The sequence below is a fragment of the Salmo salar genome, chromosome ssa06 (genome assembly GCF_905237065.1).
Source record: "Salmo salar chromosome ssa06, Ssal_v3.1, whole genome shotgun sequence".
Taxonomy (NCBI): Eukaryota; Metazoa; Chordata; class Actinopteri; order Salmoniformes; family Salmonidae; genus Salmo; species Salmo salar.
Genome location: NC_059447.1, coordinates 8,533,439 through 8,555,338, shown reverse-complemented (window position 1 = coordinate 8,555,338; position 21,900 = coordinate 8,533,439). Strand labels below are relative to the sequence as shown.

General features: G+C 43.2%; 1 protein-coding gene across 2 annotated transcripts in view; it reads left to right on the top strand.

Annotated features, from left to right (window-relative positions):
* The window catches only part of LOC106594483 (glucagon receptor), a 293,979-nt gene extending 281,129 nt beyond the window's left edge, over nt 1–12,850 (top strand). Inside the window, exons 12-15 of one of the 2 annotated variants that reach the window (XM_045719695.1) lie at nt 301–445; nt 6,997–7,038; nt 7,298–7,778; nt 7,833–12,850. In XM_045719695.1, coding sequence (XP_045575651.1) covers nt 301–445; nt 6,997–7,038; nt 7,298–7,738 — 628 coding nt within the window. In that variant the 3' untranslated portion in view covers nt 7,739–7,778; nt 7,833–12,850. Of the gene's footprint in view, nt 1–300; nt 446–6,996; nt 7,039–7,297 lie in introns of both variants that reach the window. The other variant, XM_045719694.1, reaches the window with a different exon arrangement.
* The last annotated feature ends 9,050 nt before the right edge of the window (nt 12,851–21,900 follow it).

The window sequence follows — 21,900 nt, the reverse complement described above, 5'->3', positions numbered from 1 at the left end:
CTCTCGCTCTCTCCCTCCCCTCTCCCTCTCTCTCTCTCTCCCTCCCATCTTCCTCCCCCTCTCTCCCTCCCCCTCTCCCCCCTTTCTCTTTCCCTCCCCTCCCCTCTCTCTCTCTCCCTCCCCTCTCCCATCTCTCTCTCCCTCCCCTCTCCCTCCCTCCCCTCTCCCTCCCTCCCCTCCCTCCCCTCTCCCCTCCCTCTCTCTCTCCCACCCTCTCCCTCCCCTCTCCCTCTCTCTCTCTCTCCTTCCCCTCTCTTTCCCTCCCCTCTTCTTTCCCTCCCCTCCCTCTCTCTCTCCCAGGTTGGCTAAGTCTACCCTAACCCTGATCCCTCTACTAGGGATCCACTTGGTGGTGTTTGTCTTCGTGACAGATGAGTCCACCGAGGCCACCATCGCCCTGCGTCTCACCAAACTCTTCATCGACCTCTTCTTCACCTCTTTCCAGGTCAGACACACACACACACACACAGACACACACACACACACACAGACGCACTTAAAGGGTGCCTAAATATAGAGACCTCATAACACATTCATTAACCATACATACTGCAGTCACAAGCAGTACGTGACCTACTCTCATGGACGGAGTTTGATGTGTTGACCGTAAGATAAATCTAGATAAAACATTTGTCCAGTAACTATTCAAACTGAGTTATAAAAGAGGGCAGATCCACAAGCTGGTTCATAACCACATGGACAGAATAACTTTGACTCAAACAACAATCTAACAACAGCTACTGCCTTCTGTGTGAATGTGAATACCCTCAGTAGCTTGAATGCCATCTGTGAACTACTGCCTCTAGTCTCAGAGTCATTTAGAGTCTCTCTCTCTGTGTGTGTGTGTGTGTGTGTGTGTGTGTGTGTGTGTGTGTGTGTGTGTGTGTGTGTGTGTGTGTGTGTGTGTGTGTGTGTGTGTGTGTGTGTGTGTGTGTGTGTGTGTGTGTGTCACCATGTCATTATGAGTCTTGGAGCACTATATGCCTACTCTGAGTGATTGGGTCCTTCTACTCTGAGTGATTCGGTCCTTCTACTCTGAGTGATTCGGTCCTTCTACTCTGAGTGATTCGGTCCTTCTACTCTGAGTGATTCGGTCCTTCTACTCTGAGTGATTCGGTCCTTCTACTCTGAGTGATTCGGTCCTTCTACTCTGAGTGATTCGGTCCTTCTACTCTGAGTGATTCGGTCCTTCTACTCTGAGTGATTCGGTCCTTCTACTCTGAGTGATTCGGTCCTTCTACTCTGAGTGATTCGGTCCTTCTACTCTGAGTGATTCGGTCCTTCTACTCTGAGTGATTCGGTCCTTCTACTCTGAGTGATTCGGTCCTTCTACTCTGAGTGATTCGGTCCTTCTACTCCGAGTGATTCGGTCCTTCTACTCCGAGTGATTCGGTCCTTCTACTCCGAGTGATTCGGTCCTTCTACTCCGAGTGATTCGGTCCTTCTACTCCGAGTGATTCGGTCCTTCTACTCCGAGTGATTCAAATCAAATCAAATCTTTTTATATAGTATTTATATAGCCCTTCTTACATCAGCTGATATCTCAAAGTGCTGTACAGAAACCCAGTCTAAAACCCCAAACAGCAAGCAATGCAGGTGTAGAAGCACGGTGACTAGGAAAAACTCCCTAGAAAGGCCAAAACCTAGGAAGAAACCTAGAGAGGAACCAGGTTATGAGGGGTGGCCAGTCCTCTTCTGGCTGTGCCGGGGCGGAGATTATAACAGAACATGGCCAAGATGTTAAAATGTTCATAAATGACCAGCATGGTCAAATAATAATAATCATAGTAGTTGTCGAGGGTGCAACAAGTCAGCAACTCAAGAGTAAGTGTCAGTTGGCTTTTTCATAGCCGATCTTTGAGAGTATCTCTACCGCTCCTGCTGTCTCTAGAGAGTTGAAAACAGCAGGTCTGGGACAGGTAGCACGTCCGGTGAACAGGTCAGGGTTCCAGCAGGTCTGGGACAGCAGGTCTGGGACAGGTAGCACATCCGGTGAACAGATCAGGGTTCCATAGCCGCAGGCAGAACAGTTGAAACTGGAGCAGCAGCACGGCCAGGTGGACTGGGGACAGCAAGGAGTCATCATGCCAGGTAGTCCTGAGGCATGGTCCTAGGGCTCAGGTCCTCTGAGAGAAAGAAAGAAAGAAAGAAAGAAAGAAAGAAAGAAAGAAAGAAAGAAAGAAAGAAAGAAAGAAAGAAAGAAAGAAAGAAAGAAAGAAAGAGAGAATTAGAGAGAGCATATTTAAATTCACACAGGACACCGGATAAGACAAGAGAAATACTCCAGATGTAACAGACTGACCCTAGCCCCCCAACACATAAACTACTGCAGCATAAATACTGGAGGCTGAGACAGGAGGGGTCAGGAGACACTGTGGCCCCATCCGATGATACCCCCGGACAGGGCCAAACAGGCAGGATATAACCCCACCCACTTTGCCAAAGCACAGCCCCCACACCACTGGATTCGGTCCTTCTACTCCGAGTGATTCGGTCCTTCTACTCTGAGTGATTCGGTCCTTCTACTCTGAGTGATTCGGTCCTTCTACTCCGAGTGATTCAGTCCTTCTACTCTGAGTGATTCGGTTCTTCTACTCTGAGTGATTCGGTCTACTCTCTTCATTCAGAAGGCGTTGCATTATGAATTCCTCATCTCCCAACCCAATGTGGTAGTAGCTAGCTACCCTTGGTATTTTGATGGCGTCAGGCCTGGCTATATATCCTAGTTGGCACCCTATTGCCTATATAGTGCACTACTTTAGACCAGAGCCCTATTCCCAATATAGTGCACTACTCCCACTACTAACCTCTCCCCATATATGGCCTCTGGTCAAACTAGTGCACTGATGAATAGGGTGCTGTTTGGGATGCAGCCCAAGAGTGATCAGGACAGTGACAGAGTTTACATTTAGAGTCTTTGAGCACCACATGCCCTTCTTATTCAGTGAATTACTCTCCTCTCTCAGTCTTCTCTCTCAGTCTTCTCTCTCAGTCTTCTCTCTCAGTCTTCTCTCTCAGTCTTGTCTCTCAGTCTTGTCTCTCAGTCTTGTCTCTCAGTCTTGTCTCTCAGTCTTGTCTCTCAGTCTTGTCTCTCAGTCTTGTCTCTCAGTCTTGTCTCTCAGTCTTCTCTCTCAGTCTTGTCTCTCAGTCTTGTCTCTCAGTCTTGTCTCTCAGTCTTGTCTCTCAGTCTTGTCTCTCAGTCTTGTCTCTCAGTCTTCTCTCTCAGTCTTCTCCCCATCCAAAGGGTGTTCCATGTTATTATGGGAGCGGAGAGAGAGAGAGAGAGAGAGAGAGAGAGAGAGAGAGAGAGAGAGAGAGAGAGAGAGAGAGAGAGATAGGGGAATTGGGAGGTGGAGAGGGGGGGAGAGAGAGACACAGAGACAGAAACAAGATACTCAAAGAGAGTAAGACCCAGAAAGAGAGATGGAGAGAGAGTGAGAGAGCTGGAGAGAAAGCAACAAAGATACAACAAACCAATATGCAAAAACAGTTTGTGATATATTGAAAACCTTACCATAACATGTGCTATCTACACAAACATCTGCCACAATAATCACATCACTAACAACAGCTCTACCAAGACAGCTTTATGCTACAGACAAGACCCCTTTAGCCACCCAGACAGCTTTATGCTACAGACAAGACCCCTTTAGCCACCCAGACAGCTTTATGCTACAGACAAGACCCCTTTAGCCACCCAGACAGCTTTATGCTACAGACAAGACCCCTTTAGCCACCCAGACAGCTTTATGCTACAGACAAGACCTCTTTAGCCACCCAGACAGCTTTATGCTACAGACAAGACCTCTTTACCACCCAGACAGCTCTATGCTACAGACAAGACCCCTTTACCACCCAGACAGCTCTATGCTACAGACAAGACCCCTTTAGCCACCCAGACAGCTTTATGCTACAGACAAGACCCCTTTAGCCACCCAAAGACAGCTCTATGCTACAGACAAGACCGCTTTAGCCACCCAAAGACAGCTCTATGCTACAGACAAGACCCCTTTAGCCACCCAAATACAGCTCTATGCTGCTGACAAGACCTCTTTAGCCACCCATATACAGCTCTATGCTGCTGACAAGACCCCTTTACCAACCAGACAGCTCTATGCTACAGACAAGACCTCTTTACCACCCAGACAGCTTTATGCTACAGACAAGACCCCTTTACCAACCAGACAGCTCTATGCTACAGACAAGACCTCTTTACCACCCAGACAGCTTTATGCTACAGACAAGACCCCTTTAGCCACCCAAATACAGCTCTATGCTACAGACAAGACCCAAACTGCCTTTCATCATGTACAGTCGTGGCCAAAAGTTTTGAGAATGACACAAATACTAATTTTCACAAAGTCTGCTGCCTCAGTTTGTATGATGGCAATTTGCATATACTCCAGAATGTTATAAAGAGTGATCAGATGAATTGCAATTAATTGCAAAGTCCCTCTTTGCCATGCAAATGAACTGAATCCCCAAAAAACATTTTCACTGCATTTCAGCCCTGCCACAAAAAGACCAGCTGACATCATGTGAGTGATTATCTCGTTAACACAGGTGTGAGTGTTGACAAGGACAAGGCTGGAGATCACTCTGTCATGCTGATTGAGTTCGAATAACAGACTGGAAGCTTCAAAAGGGGAGTGGTGCTTGGAATCATTGTGCTTCCTCTGTCAAACATGGTTACCTGCAAGGAAACACGTGCCTTCATCATTGCTTTGCACAAAAAGGGCTTCACAGGCAAGGATATTGCTGCCTGTAAGATTGCTCAGGAATGGCAGCAGGCAGGTGTGAGTGCATCTGCACGCACAGTGAGGCGAAGACTTTTGGTGTCAAGAAGGGCAGCAAAGAAGCAGGTTCGCTACAGGAAAAACATCAAGGACAGACTGATATTCTGCAAAAGGTACAGGGATTGGACTGCTGAGGACTGGGGTAAAGTCATTTTCTCTGATGAATCCCCTTTCCGATTGTTTGGGGCATCCAGAAAAAAGCTTGTACGGAGAAGACAAGGTGAGCGCTACCATCAGTCCTTTGTCATGCCAACAGTAAAGCATCCTGAGACCTTTCATGTGTGGGGTTGCTTGTCAGCCAAGGGAGTGGGCTCACTCACAATTTTGCCTAAGAACACAGCCATGAATAAAGAATGGTACCAACACATCCTCCGAGAGCAACTTCTCCCAACCATCCAGGAACAGTTTGGTAACGAACAATGCCTTTTCCAGCATGATGGAGCACTTTGCCATAAGGCAAAAGTGATAACTAAGTGGCTCGGGGAACAAAACATCCATATTTTGGGTCCATGGCCAGGAAACTCCCCAGACCTTAATCCCATTGAGAACTTGTGGTCAATCCTCAAGAGGTGGGTGGACAAACAAAAACCCACAAATTCTGACAAACTCCAAGCATTGATTATGCAAGAATGGGCTGCCATCAGTCAGGATGTGTCCCAGAAGTTAATTGACAACATGCCAAGGCGGGTTGCAGAGGTCTTGAAAAAGAAGGGTCAACACTACAAATATTCACTCTTTGCATCAACTTCATGTAATTGTCAATAAAAGCCTTTGACACTTATGAAATGCTTCTAAATATACTTCAGTATTCCATAGTAACATCTGACAAAAATATCTAAAGACACTGAAGCAGCAAACTTTGTGGAAATTAATATTTGTGTCATTCTCAAAACTTTTGGCCACGACTGTACAGCCCGAGACACAGAACACAGCTTTCCGTCCTCTGTTACATTGTGAAGGTAAATGTATTTGTGTAACATGTACATACAGAGAGTATCCTGTCTGAAAGTAAGAAGGATTCTGTATTCTCTGGAGCCGTACTCAAGTCTCAGTCAGAGATCACACAGTAGAAGCCTGTGTCCAGTATTGAGTTGTGACAGTGACACTAACACCCCTACATCTGAGAGAAACAGAGCGAGAGAGAGACACACAAACATTGAGAAGCACAGAGAGAAAATGAACAGTGACTCTAACAGTCCTGTACATCTGAAAAAAAACACAGAGAAAGATAGAGGGAGTGAGAGAGAGAGAGACCATAGTGATGGTGCCATGTTTCCTCCAGATGTGATGCTTGGCATTCAGGCCAAAGAGTTTAATCTTGGTTTCATCAGACCAGAGAATCCTTTAGGTGCCTTTGGGCAAACTTGAAGCGGGCTGTCATGTGCCTTTCACTGAGGAGTGGCTTCAGTCTGGCCACTCTAACATAAAGGCCTGATTGGTGGTGCTGCAAAGATGGTTTTCCTTCTAGAAGGTTCTCCCATCACCATAGAGGAACTCTGGAGCTCTGTCAAAGTGACCATCGGGTTCTTGGTCACCTCCCTGACCAAGGCCCTTCTTCCCCGATTGCTCAGTTTGGCCGGGTGGCCAGCTCTAGGAAGATTCTTGGTGGTTCCAAACTTCTTCCATTTAAGAATGATAGAGGCCACTGTGTTTCTGGGGACATTTTCTTGGTACCCTTCCCCAGATTTGTGCCTCGACACAATCCTGTCTTGGAGCTCCACGGACAACTCCTTTGACCTCATGGCTTGGTTTTTACTCTGACATGCACTGTCAGCTGTGGGACCTTATATAGACAGGTGTGTGACTTTCCAAATCATGTCCAATCAATCTAATTTACCACATCTGGACTCCAATCAAGTTGTAGAAACGTCTCAAGGATGATCAATGGAAACAAGATGCACCTGAGCTCAATTTCTAGTCTCATAGTGAAAGGGTCTGAATAATTATGTAAATGTCATATTTCAGTTTCTTATTTTTCTTATTTGTAAACATTTCTAAAAACTGTTTTCGCTTTGTCATTATGGGGTATTATGTGTAGATTGATGATGATTGTTTTATTCATTTAATCCATTTTAGAATAAGGCTGTAACGTAACAAAATGTGGAAAAAGTCAAGGGGTCTGAATACTTTCCGAATACACTGAATGTGTCACATTTGATAATGGTCGTGTGTGTTGACTCAGAACTTGGTGTTTCTACAGGGTCTGCTGGTAGCTATCTTATACTGCTTTGTCAACAAAGAGGTAAGACCTCTTCTCCTCCTATTCTTCTCTTTCTCCCTCTTTCATACATCTTTCATGGAGGATGTATCCTCTCTGTTTCTCTTCTCTTGTCCTAGCTCTTATCCACTAAACTTGGTCTCACATTTACCTGAACAACTCTCAATTTAACGTGAACATCACACATACATCTCTGTCTCTCTCTCTCTCTCTCTCTCTCTCTCTCTCCCTCTATCCCCCTCTCCCTCTCCCCCTCTCTACCTCTCCCCCTCTCCTCCCCAAGGTCCAGTCAGAGATCCTGAAGAAGTGGAAGCGTTGGAAGCTGGGTCGTAACATAGAGGAGGAGTACCGCCACACCTATAGCCAGACGCCCCACCTCAACACTAAGAGCAGCAGCCTGCTGGGTCACGACCCCTCGCACCCCTCCTCCCTGCTCCTCCACCCCCACCTCCCTGACATCACCACCTCCTCCCCTGCTCCCCCTGGCCAGGGCCCAGGCTGCTCCCCAGAGGAGAAGCACCTCCTGGTAGTGAGCTGTCAGAATGGCATGGGGCGGAGCAGGAAGAACACGGGGTCGTCCATGCAGTTTCCCTCCCTACCACGTGAGGGCACCATCAGCTGTAGTCACACACTGATAGAGGATAATATGGATGATATCTGCTTGACGAACAGGGTGTCAGAGTGTTACGAGGCTCCTAGAGGAAATGCAGAGAGCCACCTCTGAGACTGGAGAGGACGGGGAAGATTAATAACGTAACACCCTGGTAACTACAGCAGAGACTGGAGAGGACGGGGAAGATTAATGACGTAACACCCTGGTAACTACAGCAGAGACTGGAGAGGACGGGGAAGATTAATGACGTAACACCCTGGTAACACTCTGGAGCTGGGCAGTGTGTTTCAGGAGAGGTGTGTTTCTCAATGGCCGTCACCCTGGACCAATGTTAATGAGCGAGATGGCCTTGACAGACCCAGGACCAGTGTGTGTCTCAATGTTCGTATCGTCACCCTGAAACAGTGTTAGTAGGAGAGAGACACCTACTCGTCCCTCTCCAATCCACAGCCAAATGAGAGAAACATAGGACAAGCTAGACCTCCCATGTTGGAACCCTCTGACCCAGACCAGACCTCCCATGTTGGACCCCTCTGACCCAGACCTCCCATGTTGGAACCCTCTGACCCAGACCAGACCTCCCATGTTGGACCCCTCTGACCCAGACCAGACCTCCCATGTTGGAACCCTCTGACCCAGACCTCCCATGTTGGAACCCTCTGACCCAGACCAGACCTCCCATGTTGGACCCCTCTGACCCAGACCTCCCATGTTGGACCCCTCTGACCCAGACCAGACCTCCCATGTTGGAACCCTCTGACCCAGACCAGGCCTCCCATGTTGAACCCCTCTGTCGTCCTATGACAGTGGATGTCCTGCGAGCTACATGGATTGATATGTGTTTTCTCTTCAACAGACAGTCAGACACACAGCATGGACTCACTGCTGCTGCAGGACTCACTGCTGCTGCAGGACTCACTGCTGCTGCAGGACTCACTGCTGCTGCAGGACTCACTGCTGCTGCAGAACTCACTGCTGCATGTTCACAAAGCCAAAACGGAGAAGAATAAAAACAACTTCCAAAGCTAAATGTGTAAAATAATACCCAGAAACCTCAAGTTGCTAAATACAGGGTCTTAGCTTTAGCCTCTGGTATATGTTGTTGTTGTTGTTGTTGTTGTTATTGTTATTGTTGTTGTTGTGTTAAATTGTGATGTGTTTTCTGGTACTGGAGACAGTACAGGAAGAATGAACTGGACATTCAAACAACACCAACAAAAAACAGGCCACATGACTACCATGACTACCATGACTACCAGGACTACCATGACTACCATGACTACCAGGACTACCAGGACTACCAGGACTACCAGGACTACCATGACTACCAGAAAAACAGAGGAAATCATGATAGAACAAACAACACCAATACATGAATACATATTCATACCCTTCATAGTTCTTTGTAAAGCTTTTGATGAGATACCCCCTTGACCTTGCTGTCCATTCTGGTTGGATGACGACAGAGAGAGCGAGCGAGAGAGAGAGAGCGAGAGAGTGAGAGAGGGGGGGGAGAGTGAGAGGGGAGAGAGAGAGGTGAGAGAGAGAGGGGGAGAGAGAGAGAGAGGGGAGAGAGAGAGAGGGGGAGAGGGAGAGAGGGGGAGAGGGAGAGATAGAGAGTTGTAGATCAGTTCAACCTGAGTTTGTATAGGACCAGAGAGATAGGTTGCTTCCCCAATTGCACCCTATTCCCTATATAGTGCTATTTGGGACTCGGACAGAGGCAGCGTTCCTGTAGAGTTGACCCCAGTGTAAGGTCACCACCGCTGGGTTCTACCCCCATAGTGGCCCCCTTACCTGACCTGAGGACCAGGACAGGACCCATGAAAACCATGTATTTAAAGTATGGCAGCCATGTTAGCGACCCAATACATTGAGGATATTCAAAACAGTGCTATGTCTATAATTAGAACAATATTGAACATTGTAAAAGTTGGCCCAACTCTCTGGATGTATGGCTCTGGGACCCCTGACAACATGGCAGCTGCTTCTTTTACCATAAAGGTACAAGAGACTTTCTACGAATCCAGGGGCTGACACAGATAACGGGGCTGACACAGATAACGGGGCTGACACAGATAACGGATCCAGCTAGTGATAATAATGTTGATGGTGATGATGATGTTGGTGGTGGTGATGATGATGATGGTGATGATGATGAGGGTTGATGATGGTGGTGATGATGTTGATGATGGTGAAGATGAAGATGAAGAAAATGATGACGATGATGAAGATAATGATGGTGATGGTGATGATCATGATGATGATGAAGATAATGATGGTGATGATGATGATGATGATGGTGGTGATGATGAAGATAATGATGATGAGTGTGATACTGTTGATTATCATCACATTCTATACATTCATGTAAAGCCACCAATTTCAGAATATTTTTTTTTCTTCCCAAACACAAAAGGTTACGACCTGGAAAATCTGACTTCATATTCGACTTGTGAGTTGTTAGTGTTGTAATCGTGACAAGTGTTTTATTTTTCTGAAATGTTTTTTAGAAGATGGGATCAGAAAGTAGAAGAAAAGACAGTGGTTTTCTTCATTCAGTCTGGCTACCCAAGTCTGTTAGAAATACTATATATTGTACATGTTAATAATGCAGGACTGGACTGGGACCAGGAATAGGCCTGGGTATATCTAATGTGTTCCCCCATTATTAGACACATCATTATTATTGTGTAGAAACCCCCCTGATTTAGACAGGCCCACTGGGCTGAAGAGGGGCCAGCCCATCTGGCATTTACACGAATCCAGCAGCTCTCTCTGTTCAACTCTTCAAGAAAATGTGTTTTTGTCGTCATGTTTAAAATAGCCTTTTTGCCGTGCATGCAAATGAATGTTAATATAATAATCTGTAATGGGTTTGAGCCAATGGTAAACAGTATCATCAAGCTTTCCAGAGCTGTATGTCACATGAGGTCACTGCATTCAGTTACAGTATGTTTTCCCTCACCGCCTCCCCCTACTGAGTGAATGACCCTACTCTATGGGGATATAAGACCTATATCAAGTCCACATAGGGAGTACAGAGTAGACATGGGTTCAAATATTATTTCATTTATTTCATATTCTTTAGGTTGTGCTTCATTGAGCTTGCCTGGCACGGTGGGACCAATGAAATGGTCTGAATATGGCAAACCCTGTCCATCTTGCACTCCAGACAGACTCAATGACGTGGTCAGTGTTGGAAAGAAAACAAATACTATTTCAATGGTTTCAGGTCACCATGGTATTACCTATTCAAACTACGGAGTCATTATATAATGAAGCAATAAGGCCTGAGGAGGTGTGGTATACGGCCATTATACCACGGCTACGGGCTGTTCTTAGTCACAACGCAACGCAGAGGCTGCTGAGGGGAGAACGGCTCATAATAACGCCTGGAATGGAGCAAATGGAATGGCTTTTAACCATGTGTTTGATACCATCCCACCTATTCCACTCCAGCCATTACCACAGCCATTACCAAATGAAGGTGCCACCAACCTCCTGTGCTGGATACAGCCCTTAGCCGTGGTACATTGGCCATATACCACAAACCCCTGAGGTACCGTGGTACATTGGCCATATACCACAAACCCCTGAGGTACCTTATTTCTATTATAAACTGGTTACCAACATAATTAGAGCAGTAAAAATAAATGTTGCGTCATACCCGTGGTATACGGTCTGATATACCACGGCTGAGAGCCAATCAGCAATCAGTGCAAACGCTGACTGATACATAACGGAAGTAAGGTGTCCATATTAGGAACACCTCAGTCTCAAGTCCTGCTGAGGCTGTCCTAATATGGACACCATATATAAGAACAAAATCGAGTCTCAATTTGCTGAGGTGTGATGGTATATAAACCAATCAGAAAAAACATACATCACACCATAATCAAATCCTGTGACTGTGATGACAGGAGCACAAGAGTTCACAAGATGGTTCTCATTTTACACAGCTTTTCTGGAACAGGACGTCTTTGTGAGAAGGGGGATGGATTCTTTTTTTACCAAACAATTGACAGGAATAACTCAACTCAACATGACTTTGTAAGGCTATTTTCACAATGTTAATTTATAATTGCTAAATATGTCAATCATTTTATGTTAATGACATTCAAATGATTTGTTTGTTTGTCTTATATATGTGTGTGTGTGGTGTGTGTGGTGTGTGTGGTGTGTGTGGTGTGTGTACTGGCAGATATGCCCTGGGTCCAGAGAGGTGGGAGTTACAGGAGTTACAGGAGAAGATATAGGAGGAATCATCCCCTGCTCTAGAACTTCCTCAGCTGATGTTGTGTTGCAACAGAGCAATTCCATTGGTTGTTGTGTTGCAGCAGAGCAATTCCATTGGTTGTTGTATTGCAACAGAGCAGTTCCATTGGTTGTTGTGTTGCAGCAGAGCAATTCCATTGGCTGTTGTGTTGCAGCAGAGCAGTTCTGTTGGCTGTTGTGTTGCAACAGAGCAATTCCATTGGCTGTTGTGTTGCAGCAGAGCAATTCCATTGGCTGTTGTGTTGCAGCAGAGCAGTTCCGTTGGCTGTTGTGTTGCAACAGAGCACTTCCATTGGCTGTTGTGTTGCAGCAGAGCAGTTCCATTGGCTGTTGTGTTGCAGCAGAGCAATTCCATTGGCTGTTGTGTTGCAGCAGAGCAATTCCATTGGCTGGTGTGTTGCAGCAGAGCAATTCCATTGGCTGTTGTGTTGCAGCAGAGCAGTTCTGTTGGCTGTTGTATTGCAACAGAGCAGTTCCATTGGCTGCTGTGTGTGTTGCAGCAGAGCAATTCCATTGGCTGTTGTGTTGCAGCAGATCTGTCCCATTGGCTGCTGTGTGTGTTGCAGCAGAGCAATTCCATTGGCCTCAGTTTTGCAGTAGAGCTGTACCATCGGCTGCTGTGTGTTTGACGGAGCTGTTCCATTGACTGCAGGAACTGTGGCTTCACGAGATACACCCCAAGTCAGAATTCTCATTGAGTTAGTCTCATTGGTTACTGTGTTGAAATAGAGCATTCCCATTGGTTGTTGTACATGCCATAAACCAGAGTCTTCTAGGATCCAGTAAAATTGGCTTCACAAAGTACATTGAGGTCAGCAGCTACATTACGCTCAGTCTATTTCATCCCCCTTTGCATGTAGATCACATACGGAGCCAGCACGCATGAAATCACACATTTTACCTTCTGTGCAAATTAAATGAAATAGAAAAAAACTTAAAGACAAAGAGCAGCAATTCTGTGTCTTCTCTACCTCCACTGATGCTACTGCATGTTACTGTAGAATCCCCAACATGATACAGAAACATAACTGTAGAATCCCCAACATGATATAGAAACATGACTGTAGAATCCCCAAAATGATATAGAAGCATCACTGTAGAATCCCCAACATGATACAGAAACATCACAGTAGAATCCCCAACATGATACAGAAACATCACTGTAGAATCCCCAACATGATATAGAAACATCACTGTAGAATCCCCAACATGATATAGAAACATCACTGTAGAATCCCCAACATGATACAGAAACATCACAGTAGAATCCCCAACATGATATAGAAACATCACTGTAGAATCCCCAACATGATACAGAAACATCACTGTAGAATCCCCAACATGATATAGAAACATCACTGTAGAATCCCCAACATGATATATAAACATCACTGTAGAATCCCCAACATGATACAGAAACATCACTGTAGAATCCCCAACATGATATAGAAGCATCACTGTAGAATCCCCAACATGATATAGAAACATCACTGTAGAATCCCCAACATGATACAGAAACATCACTGTAGAATCCCCAACATGATATAGAAGCATCACTGTAGAATCCCCAAAATGATATAGAAACATCACTGTAGAATCCCCAACATGATACAGAAACATCACTGTAGAATCCCCAACATGATATAGAAACATCACTGTAGAATCCCCAACATGATACAGAAACATCACTGTAGAATCCCCAACATGATACAGAAACATCACTGTAGAATCCCCAACATGATATAGAAACATCACTGTAGAATCCCCAACATGATACAGAAACATCACTGTAGAATCCCCAACATGATACAGAAACATCACTGTAGAATCCCCAACATGATACAGAAACATCACTGTAGAATCCCCAACATGATACAGAAACATCACTGTAGAATCCCCAACATGATACAGAAGCATCACTGTAGAATCCACAAAATGATATAGAAACATCACTGTAGAATCCCCAACATGATACAGAAACATCACTGTAGAATCCCCAACATGATACAGAAGCATCACTGTAGAATCCCCAACATGATACAGAAACATCACTGTAGAATCCCCAACATGATACAGAAACATCACTGTAGAATCCACAACATGATACAGAAACATCACTGTAGAATCCCCAACATGATACAGAAACATCACTGTAGAATCCCCAACATGATACAGAAACATCACTGTAGAATCCCCAACATGATATAGAAACATCACTGTAGAATCCCCAACATGATACAGAAACATCACTGTAGAATCCCCAACATGATACAGAAACATCACTGTAGAATCCCCAACATGATACAGAAACATCACTGTAGAATCCCCAACATGATACAGAAACATCACTGTAGAATCCCCAACATGATACAGAAACATCACTGTAGAATCCCCAACATGATACAGAAACATCACTGTAGAATCCCCAACATGATACAGAAACATCACTGTAGAATCCCCAACATGATATAGAAACATCACTGTAGAATCCCCAACATGATATAGAAACATCACTGTAGAATCCCCAACATGATACAGAAACATCACTGTAGAATCCCCAACATGATACAGAAACATCACTGTAGAATCCCCAACATGATACAGAAACATCACTGTAGAATCCCCAACATGATATAGAAACATCACTGTAGAATCCCCAACATGATACAGAAACATCACTGTAGAATCCCCAACATGATACAGAAACATCACTGTAGAATCCCCAACATGATACAGAAACATCACTGTAGAATCCCCAACATGATACAGAAACATCACTGTAGAATCCCCAACATGATACAGAAACATCACTGTAGAATCCCCAACATGATATAGAAACATCACTGTAGAATCCCCAACATGATACAGAAACATCACTGTAGAATCCCCAAAATGATACAGAAACATCACTGTAGAATCCCCAACATGATACAGAAACATCACTGTAGAATCCCCAACATGATACAGAAACATCACTGTAGAATCCCCAACATGATACAGAAACATCACTGTAGAATCCCCAACATGATACAGAAACATCACTGTAGAATCCCCAAAATGATACAGAAACATCACTGTAGAATCCCCAACATGATACAGAAACATCACTGTAGAATCCCCAACATGATACAGAAACATCACTGTAGAATCCCCAACATGATATAGAAACATCACTGTAGAATCCCCAACATGATACAGAAACATCACTGTAGAATCCCCAACATGATACAGAAACATCACTGTAGAATCCCCAACATGATACAGAAACATCACTGTAGAATCCCCAACATGATACAGAAACATCACTGTAGAATCCCCAACATGATACAGAAACATCACTGTAGAATCCCCAACATGATACAGAAACATCACTGTAGAATCCCCAACATGATACAGAAACATCACTGTAGAATCCCCAACATGATACAGAAACATCACTGTAGAATCCCCAACATGATACAGAAACATCACTGTAGAATCCCCAACATGATACAGAAACATCACTGTAGAATCCCCAACATGATATAGAAACATCACTGTAGAATCCCCAACATGATACAGAAACATCACTGTAGAATCCCCAACATGATATAGAAACATCACTGTAGAATCCCCAACATGATACAGAAACATCACTGTAGAATCCCCAACATGATACAGAAACATCACTGTAGAATCCCCAACATGATACAGAAACATCACTGTAGAATCCCCAACATGATACAGAAACATCACTGTAGAATCCCCAACATGATACAGAAACATCACTGTAGAATCCCCAACATGATACAGAAACATCACTGTAGAATCCCCAACATGATACAGAAACATCACTGTAGAATCCCCAACATGATACAGAAACATCACTGTAGAATCCCCAACATGATACAGAAACATCACTGTAGAATCCCCAACATGATATAGAAACATCACTGTAGAATCCCCAACATGATACAGAAACATCACTGTAGAATCCCCAACATGATACAGAAACATCACTGTAGAATCCCCAACATGATACAGAAACATCACTGTAGAATCCCCAACATGATACAGAAACATCACTGTAGAATCCCCAACATGATACAGAAACATCACTGTAGAATCCCCAACATGATACAGAAACATCACTGTAGAATCCCCAACATGATACAGAAACATCACTGTAGAATCCCCAACATGATACAGAAACATCACTGTAGAATCCCCAACATGATACAGAAACATCACTGTAGAATCCCCAACATGATACAGAAACATCACTGTAGAATCCCCAACATGATACAGAAACATCACTGTAGAATCCCCAACATGATACAGAAACATCACTGTAGAATCCCCAACATGATACAGAAACATCACTGTAGAATCCCCAACATGATACAGAAACATCACTGTAGAATCCCCAACATGATACAGAAACATCACTGTAGAATCCCCAACATGATACAGAAACATCACTGTAGAATCCCCAACATGATACAGAAACATCACTGTAGAATCCCCAACATGATACAGAAACATCACTGTAGAATCCCCAACATGATACAGAAACATCACTGTAGAATCCCCAACATGATACAGAAACATCACTGTAGAATCCCCAACATGATACAGAAACATCACTGTAGAATCCCCAACATGATACAGAAACATCACTGTAGAATCCCCAACATGATACAGAAACATCACTGTAGAATCCCCAACATGATACAGAAACATCACTGTAGAATCCCCAACATGATACAGAAACATCACTGTAGAATCCCCAACATGATACAGAAACATCACTGTAGAATCCCCAACATGATACAGAAACATCACTGTAGAATCCCCAACATGATACAGAAACATCACTGTAGAATCCCCAACATGATACAGAAACATCACTGTAGAATCCCCAACATGATACAGAAACATCACTGTAGAATCCCCAACATGATATAGAAACATCACTGTAGAATCCCCAACATGATACAGAAACATCACTGTAGAATCCCCAACATGATACAGAAACATCACTGTAGAATCCCCAACATGATATAGAAACATCACTGTAGAATCCCCAACATGATACAGAAACATCACTGTAGAATCCCCAACATGATACAGAAACATCACTGTAGAATCCCCAACATGATACAGAAACATCACTGTAGAATCCCCAACATGATACAGAAACATCACTGTAGAATCCCCAACATGATACAGAAACATCACTGTAGAATCCCCAACATGATACAGAAACATCACTGTAGAATCCCCAACATGATACAGAAACATCACTGTAGAATCCCCAACATGATACAGAAACATCACTGTAGAATCCCCAACATGATACAGAAACATCACTGTAGAATCCCCAACATGATACAGAAACATCACTGTAGAATCCCCAACATGATACAGAAACATCACTGTAGAATCCCCAACATGATACAGAAACATCACTGTAGAATCCCCAACATGATATAGAAACATCACTGTAGAATCCCCAACATGATACAGAAACATCACTGTAGAATCCCCAACATGATACAGAAACATCACTGTAGAATCCCCAACATGATACAGAAACATCACTGTAGAATCCCCAACATGATACAGAAACATCACTGTAGAATCCCCAACATGATACAGAAACATCACTGTAGAATCCCCAACATGATATAGAAACATCACTGTAGAATCCCCAACATGATATAGAAACATCACTGTAGAATCCCCAACATGATACAGAAACATCACTGTAGAATCCCCAACATGATACAGAAACATCACTGTAGAATCCCCAACATGATACAGAAACATCACTGTAGAATCCCCAACATGATACAGAAACATCACTGTAGAATCCCCAACATGATATAGAAACATCACTGTAGAATCCCCAACATGATACAGAAACATCACTGTAGAATCCCCAACATGATACAGAAACATCACTGTAGAATCCCCAACATGATATAGAAAGCATCACTGTAGAATCCCCAAAATGATACAGAATCATCACTGTAGAATCCCCAACATGATACAGAAACATCACTGTAGAATCCCCAACATGATACAGAAACATCACTGTAGAATCCCCAACATGATATAGAAACATCACTGTAGAATCCCCAACATGATATAGAAGCATCACTGTAGAATCCCCAACATGATACAGAAACATCACTGTAGAATCCCCAACATGATACAGAAACATCACTGTAGAATCCCCAACATGATACAGAAACATCACTGTAGAATCCCCAACATGATACAGAAACATCACTGTAGAATCCCCAACATGATACAGAAACATCACTGTAGAATCCCCAACATGATACAGAAACATCACTGTAGAATCCCCAACATGATACAGAAACATCACTGTAGAATCCCCAACATGATACAGAAACATCACTGTAGAATCCCCAACATGATACAGAAACATCACTGTAGAATCCCCAACATGATACAGAAACATCACTGTAGAATCCCCAACATGATACAGAAACATCACTGTAGAATCCCCAACATGATACAGAAACATCACTGTAGAATCCCCAACATGATACAGAAACATCACTGTAGAATCCCCAACATGATACAGAAACATCACTGTAGAATCCCCAACATGATACAGAAACATCACTGTAGAATCCCCAACATGATACAGAAACATCACTGTAGAATCCCCAACATGATATAGAAACATCACTGTAGAATCCCCAACATGATACAGAAACATCACTGTAGAATCCCCAACATGATACAGAAACATCACTGTAGAATCCCCAACATGATACAGAAACATCACTGTAGAATCCCCAACATGATACAGAAACATCACTGTAGAATCCCCAACATGATACAGAAACATCACTGTAGAATCCCCAACATGATACAGAAACATCACTGTAGAATCCCCAACATGATACAGAAACATCACTGTAGAATCCCCAACATGATACAGAAACATCACTGTAGAATCCCCAACATGATACAGAAACATCACTGTAGAATCCCCAACATGATACAGAAACATCACTGTAGAATCCCCAACATGATATAGAAACATCACTGTAGAATCCCCAACATGATACAGAAACATCACTGTAGAATCCCCAACATGATACAGAAACATCACTGTAGAATCCCCAACATGATACAGAAACATCACTGTAGAATCCCCAACATGATATAGAAACATCACTGTAGAATCCCCAACATGATACAGAAACATCACTGTAGAATCCCCAACATGATACAGAAACATCACTGTAGAATCCCCAACATGATATATAAACATCACTGTAGAATCCCCAACATGATACAGAAACATCACTGTAGAATCCCCAACATGATATAGAAACATCACTGTAGAATCCCCAACATGATATAGAAACATCACTGTAGAATCCCCAACATGATACAGAAACATCACTGTAGAATCCCCAACATGATACAGAAACATCACTGTAGAATCCCCAACATGATACAGAAACATCACTGTAGAATCCCCAACATGATATAGAAACATCACTGTAGAATCCCCAACATGATACAGAAACATCACTGTAGAATCCCCAACATGATATAGAAACATCACTGTAGAATCCCCAACATGATACAGAAACATCACTGTAGAATCCCCAACATGATACAGAAACATCACTGTAGAATCCCCAACATGATATAGAAACATCACTGTAGAATCCCCAACATGATACAGAAACATCACTGTAGAATCCCCAACATGATACAGAAACATCACTGTAGAATCCCCAACATGATACAGAAACATCACTGTAGAATCCCCAACATGATATAGAAACATCACTGTAGAATCCCCAACATGATACAGAAACATCACTGTAGAATCCCCAACATGATACAGAAACATCACTGTAGAATCCCCAACATGATACAGAAACATCACTGTAGAATCCCCAACATGATACAGAAACATCACTGTAGAATCCCCAACATGATACAGAAACATCACTGTAGAATCCCCAACATGATACAGAAACATCACTGTAGAATCCCCAACATGATACAGAAACATCACTGTAGAATCCCCAACATGATACAGAAACATCACTGTAGAATCCCCAACATGATATAGAAACATCACTGTAGAATCCCCAACATGATACAGAAACATCACTGTAGAATCCCCAACATGATATAGAAACATCACTGTAGAATCCCCAACATGATACAGAAACATCACTGTAGAATCCCCAACATGATACAGAAACATCACTGTAGAATCCCCAACATGATACAGAAACATCACTGTAGAATCCCCAACATGATATAGAAACATCACTGTAGAATCCCCAACATGATACAGAAACATCACTGTAGAATCCCCAACATGATACAGAAACATCACTGTAGAATCCCCAACATGATATAGAAACATCACTGTAGAATCCCCAACATGATACAGAAACATCACTGTAGAATCCCCAACATGATATAGAAACATCACTGTAGAATCCCCAACATGATACAGAAACATCACTGTAGAATCCCCAACATGATACAGAAACATCACTGTAGAATCCCCAACATGATATAGAAACATCACTGTAGAATCCCCAACATGATATAGAAACATCACTGTAGAATCCCCAACATGATACAGAAACATCACTGTAGAATCCCCAACATGATACAGAAACATCACTGTAGAATCCCCAACATGATACAGAAACATCACTGTAGAATCCCCAACATGATACAGAAACATCACTGTAGAATCCCCAACATGATACAGAAACATCACTGTAGAATCCCCAACATGATACAGAAACATCACTGTAGAATCCCCAACATGATACAGAAACATCACTGTAGAATCCCCAACATGATACAGAAACATCACTGTAGAATCCCCAACATGATACAGAAACATCACTGTAGAATCCCCAACATGATATAGAAACATCACTGTAGAATCCCCAACATGATACAGAAACATCACTGTAGAATCCCCAACATGATACAGAAACATCACTGTAGAATCCCCAACATGATACAGAAACATCACTGTAGAATCCCCAACATGATACAGAAACATCACTGTAGAATCCCCAACATGATACAGAAACATCACTGTAGAATCCCCAACATGATATAGAAACATCACTGTAGAATCCCCAACATGATACAGAAACATCACTGTAGAATCCCCAACATGATACAGAAACATCACTGTAGAATCCCCAACATGATACAGAAACATCACTGTAGAATCCCCAACATGATACAGAAACATCACTGTAGAATCCCCAACATGATACAGAAACATCACTGTAGAATCCCCAACATGATACAGAAACATCACTGTAGAATCCCCAACATGATACAGAAACATCACTGTAGAATCCCCAACATGATACAGAAACATCACTGTAGAATCCCCAACATGATACAGAAACATCACTGTAGAATCCCCAACATGATACAGAAACATCACTGTAGAATCCCCAACATGATATAGAAACATCACTGTAGAATCCCCAACATGATACAGAAACATCACTGTAGAATCCCCAACATGATACAGAAACATCACTGTAGAATCCCCAACATGATACAGAAACATCACTGTAGAATCCCCAACATGATATAGAAACATCACTGTAGAATCCCCAACATGATACAGAAACATCACTGTAGAATCCCCAACATGATACAGAAACATCACTGTAGAATCCCCAACATGATACAGAAACATCACTGTAGAATCCCCAACATGATACAGAAACATCACTGTAGAATCCCCAACATGATACAGAAACATCACTGTAGAATCCCCAACATGATACAGAAACATCACTGTAGAATCCCCAACATGATACAGAAACATCACTGTAGAATCCCCAACATGATATAGAAACATCACTGTAGAATCCCCAACATGATACAGAAACATCACTGTAGAATCCCCAACATGATATAGAAACATCACTGTAGAATCCCCAACATGATAC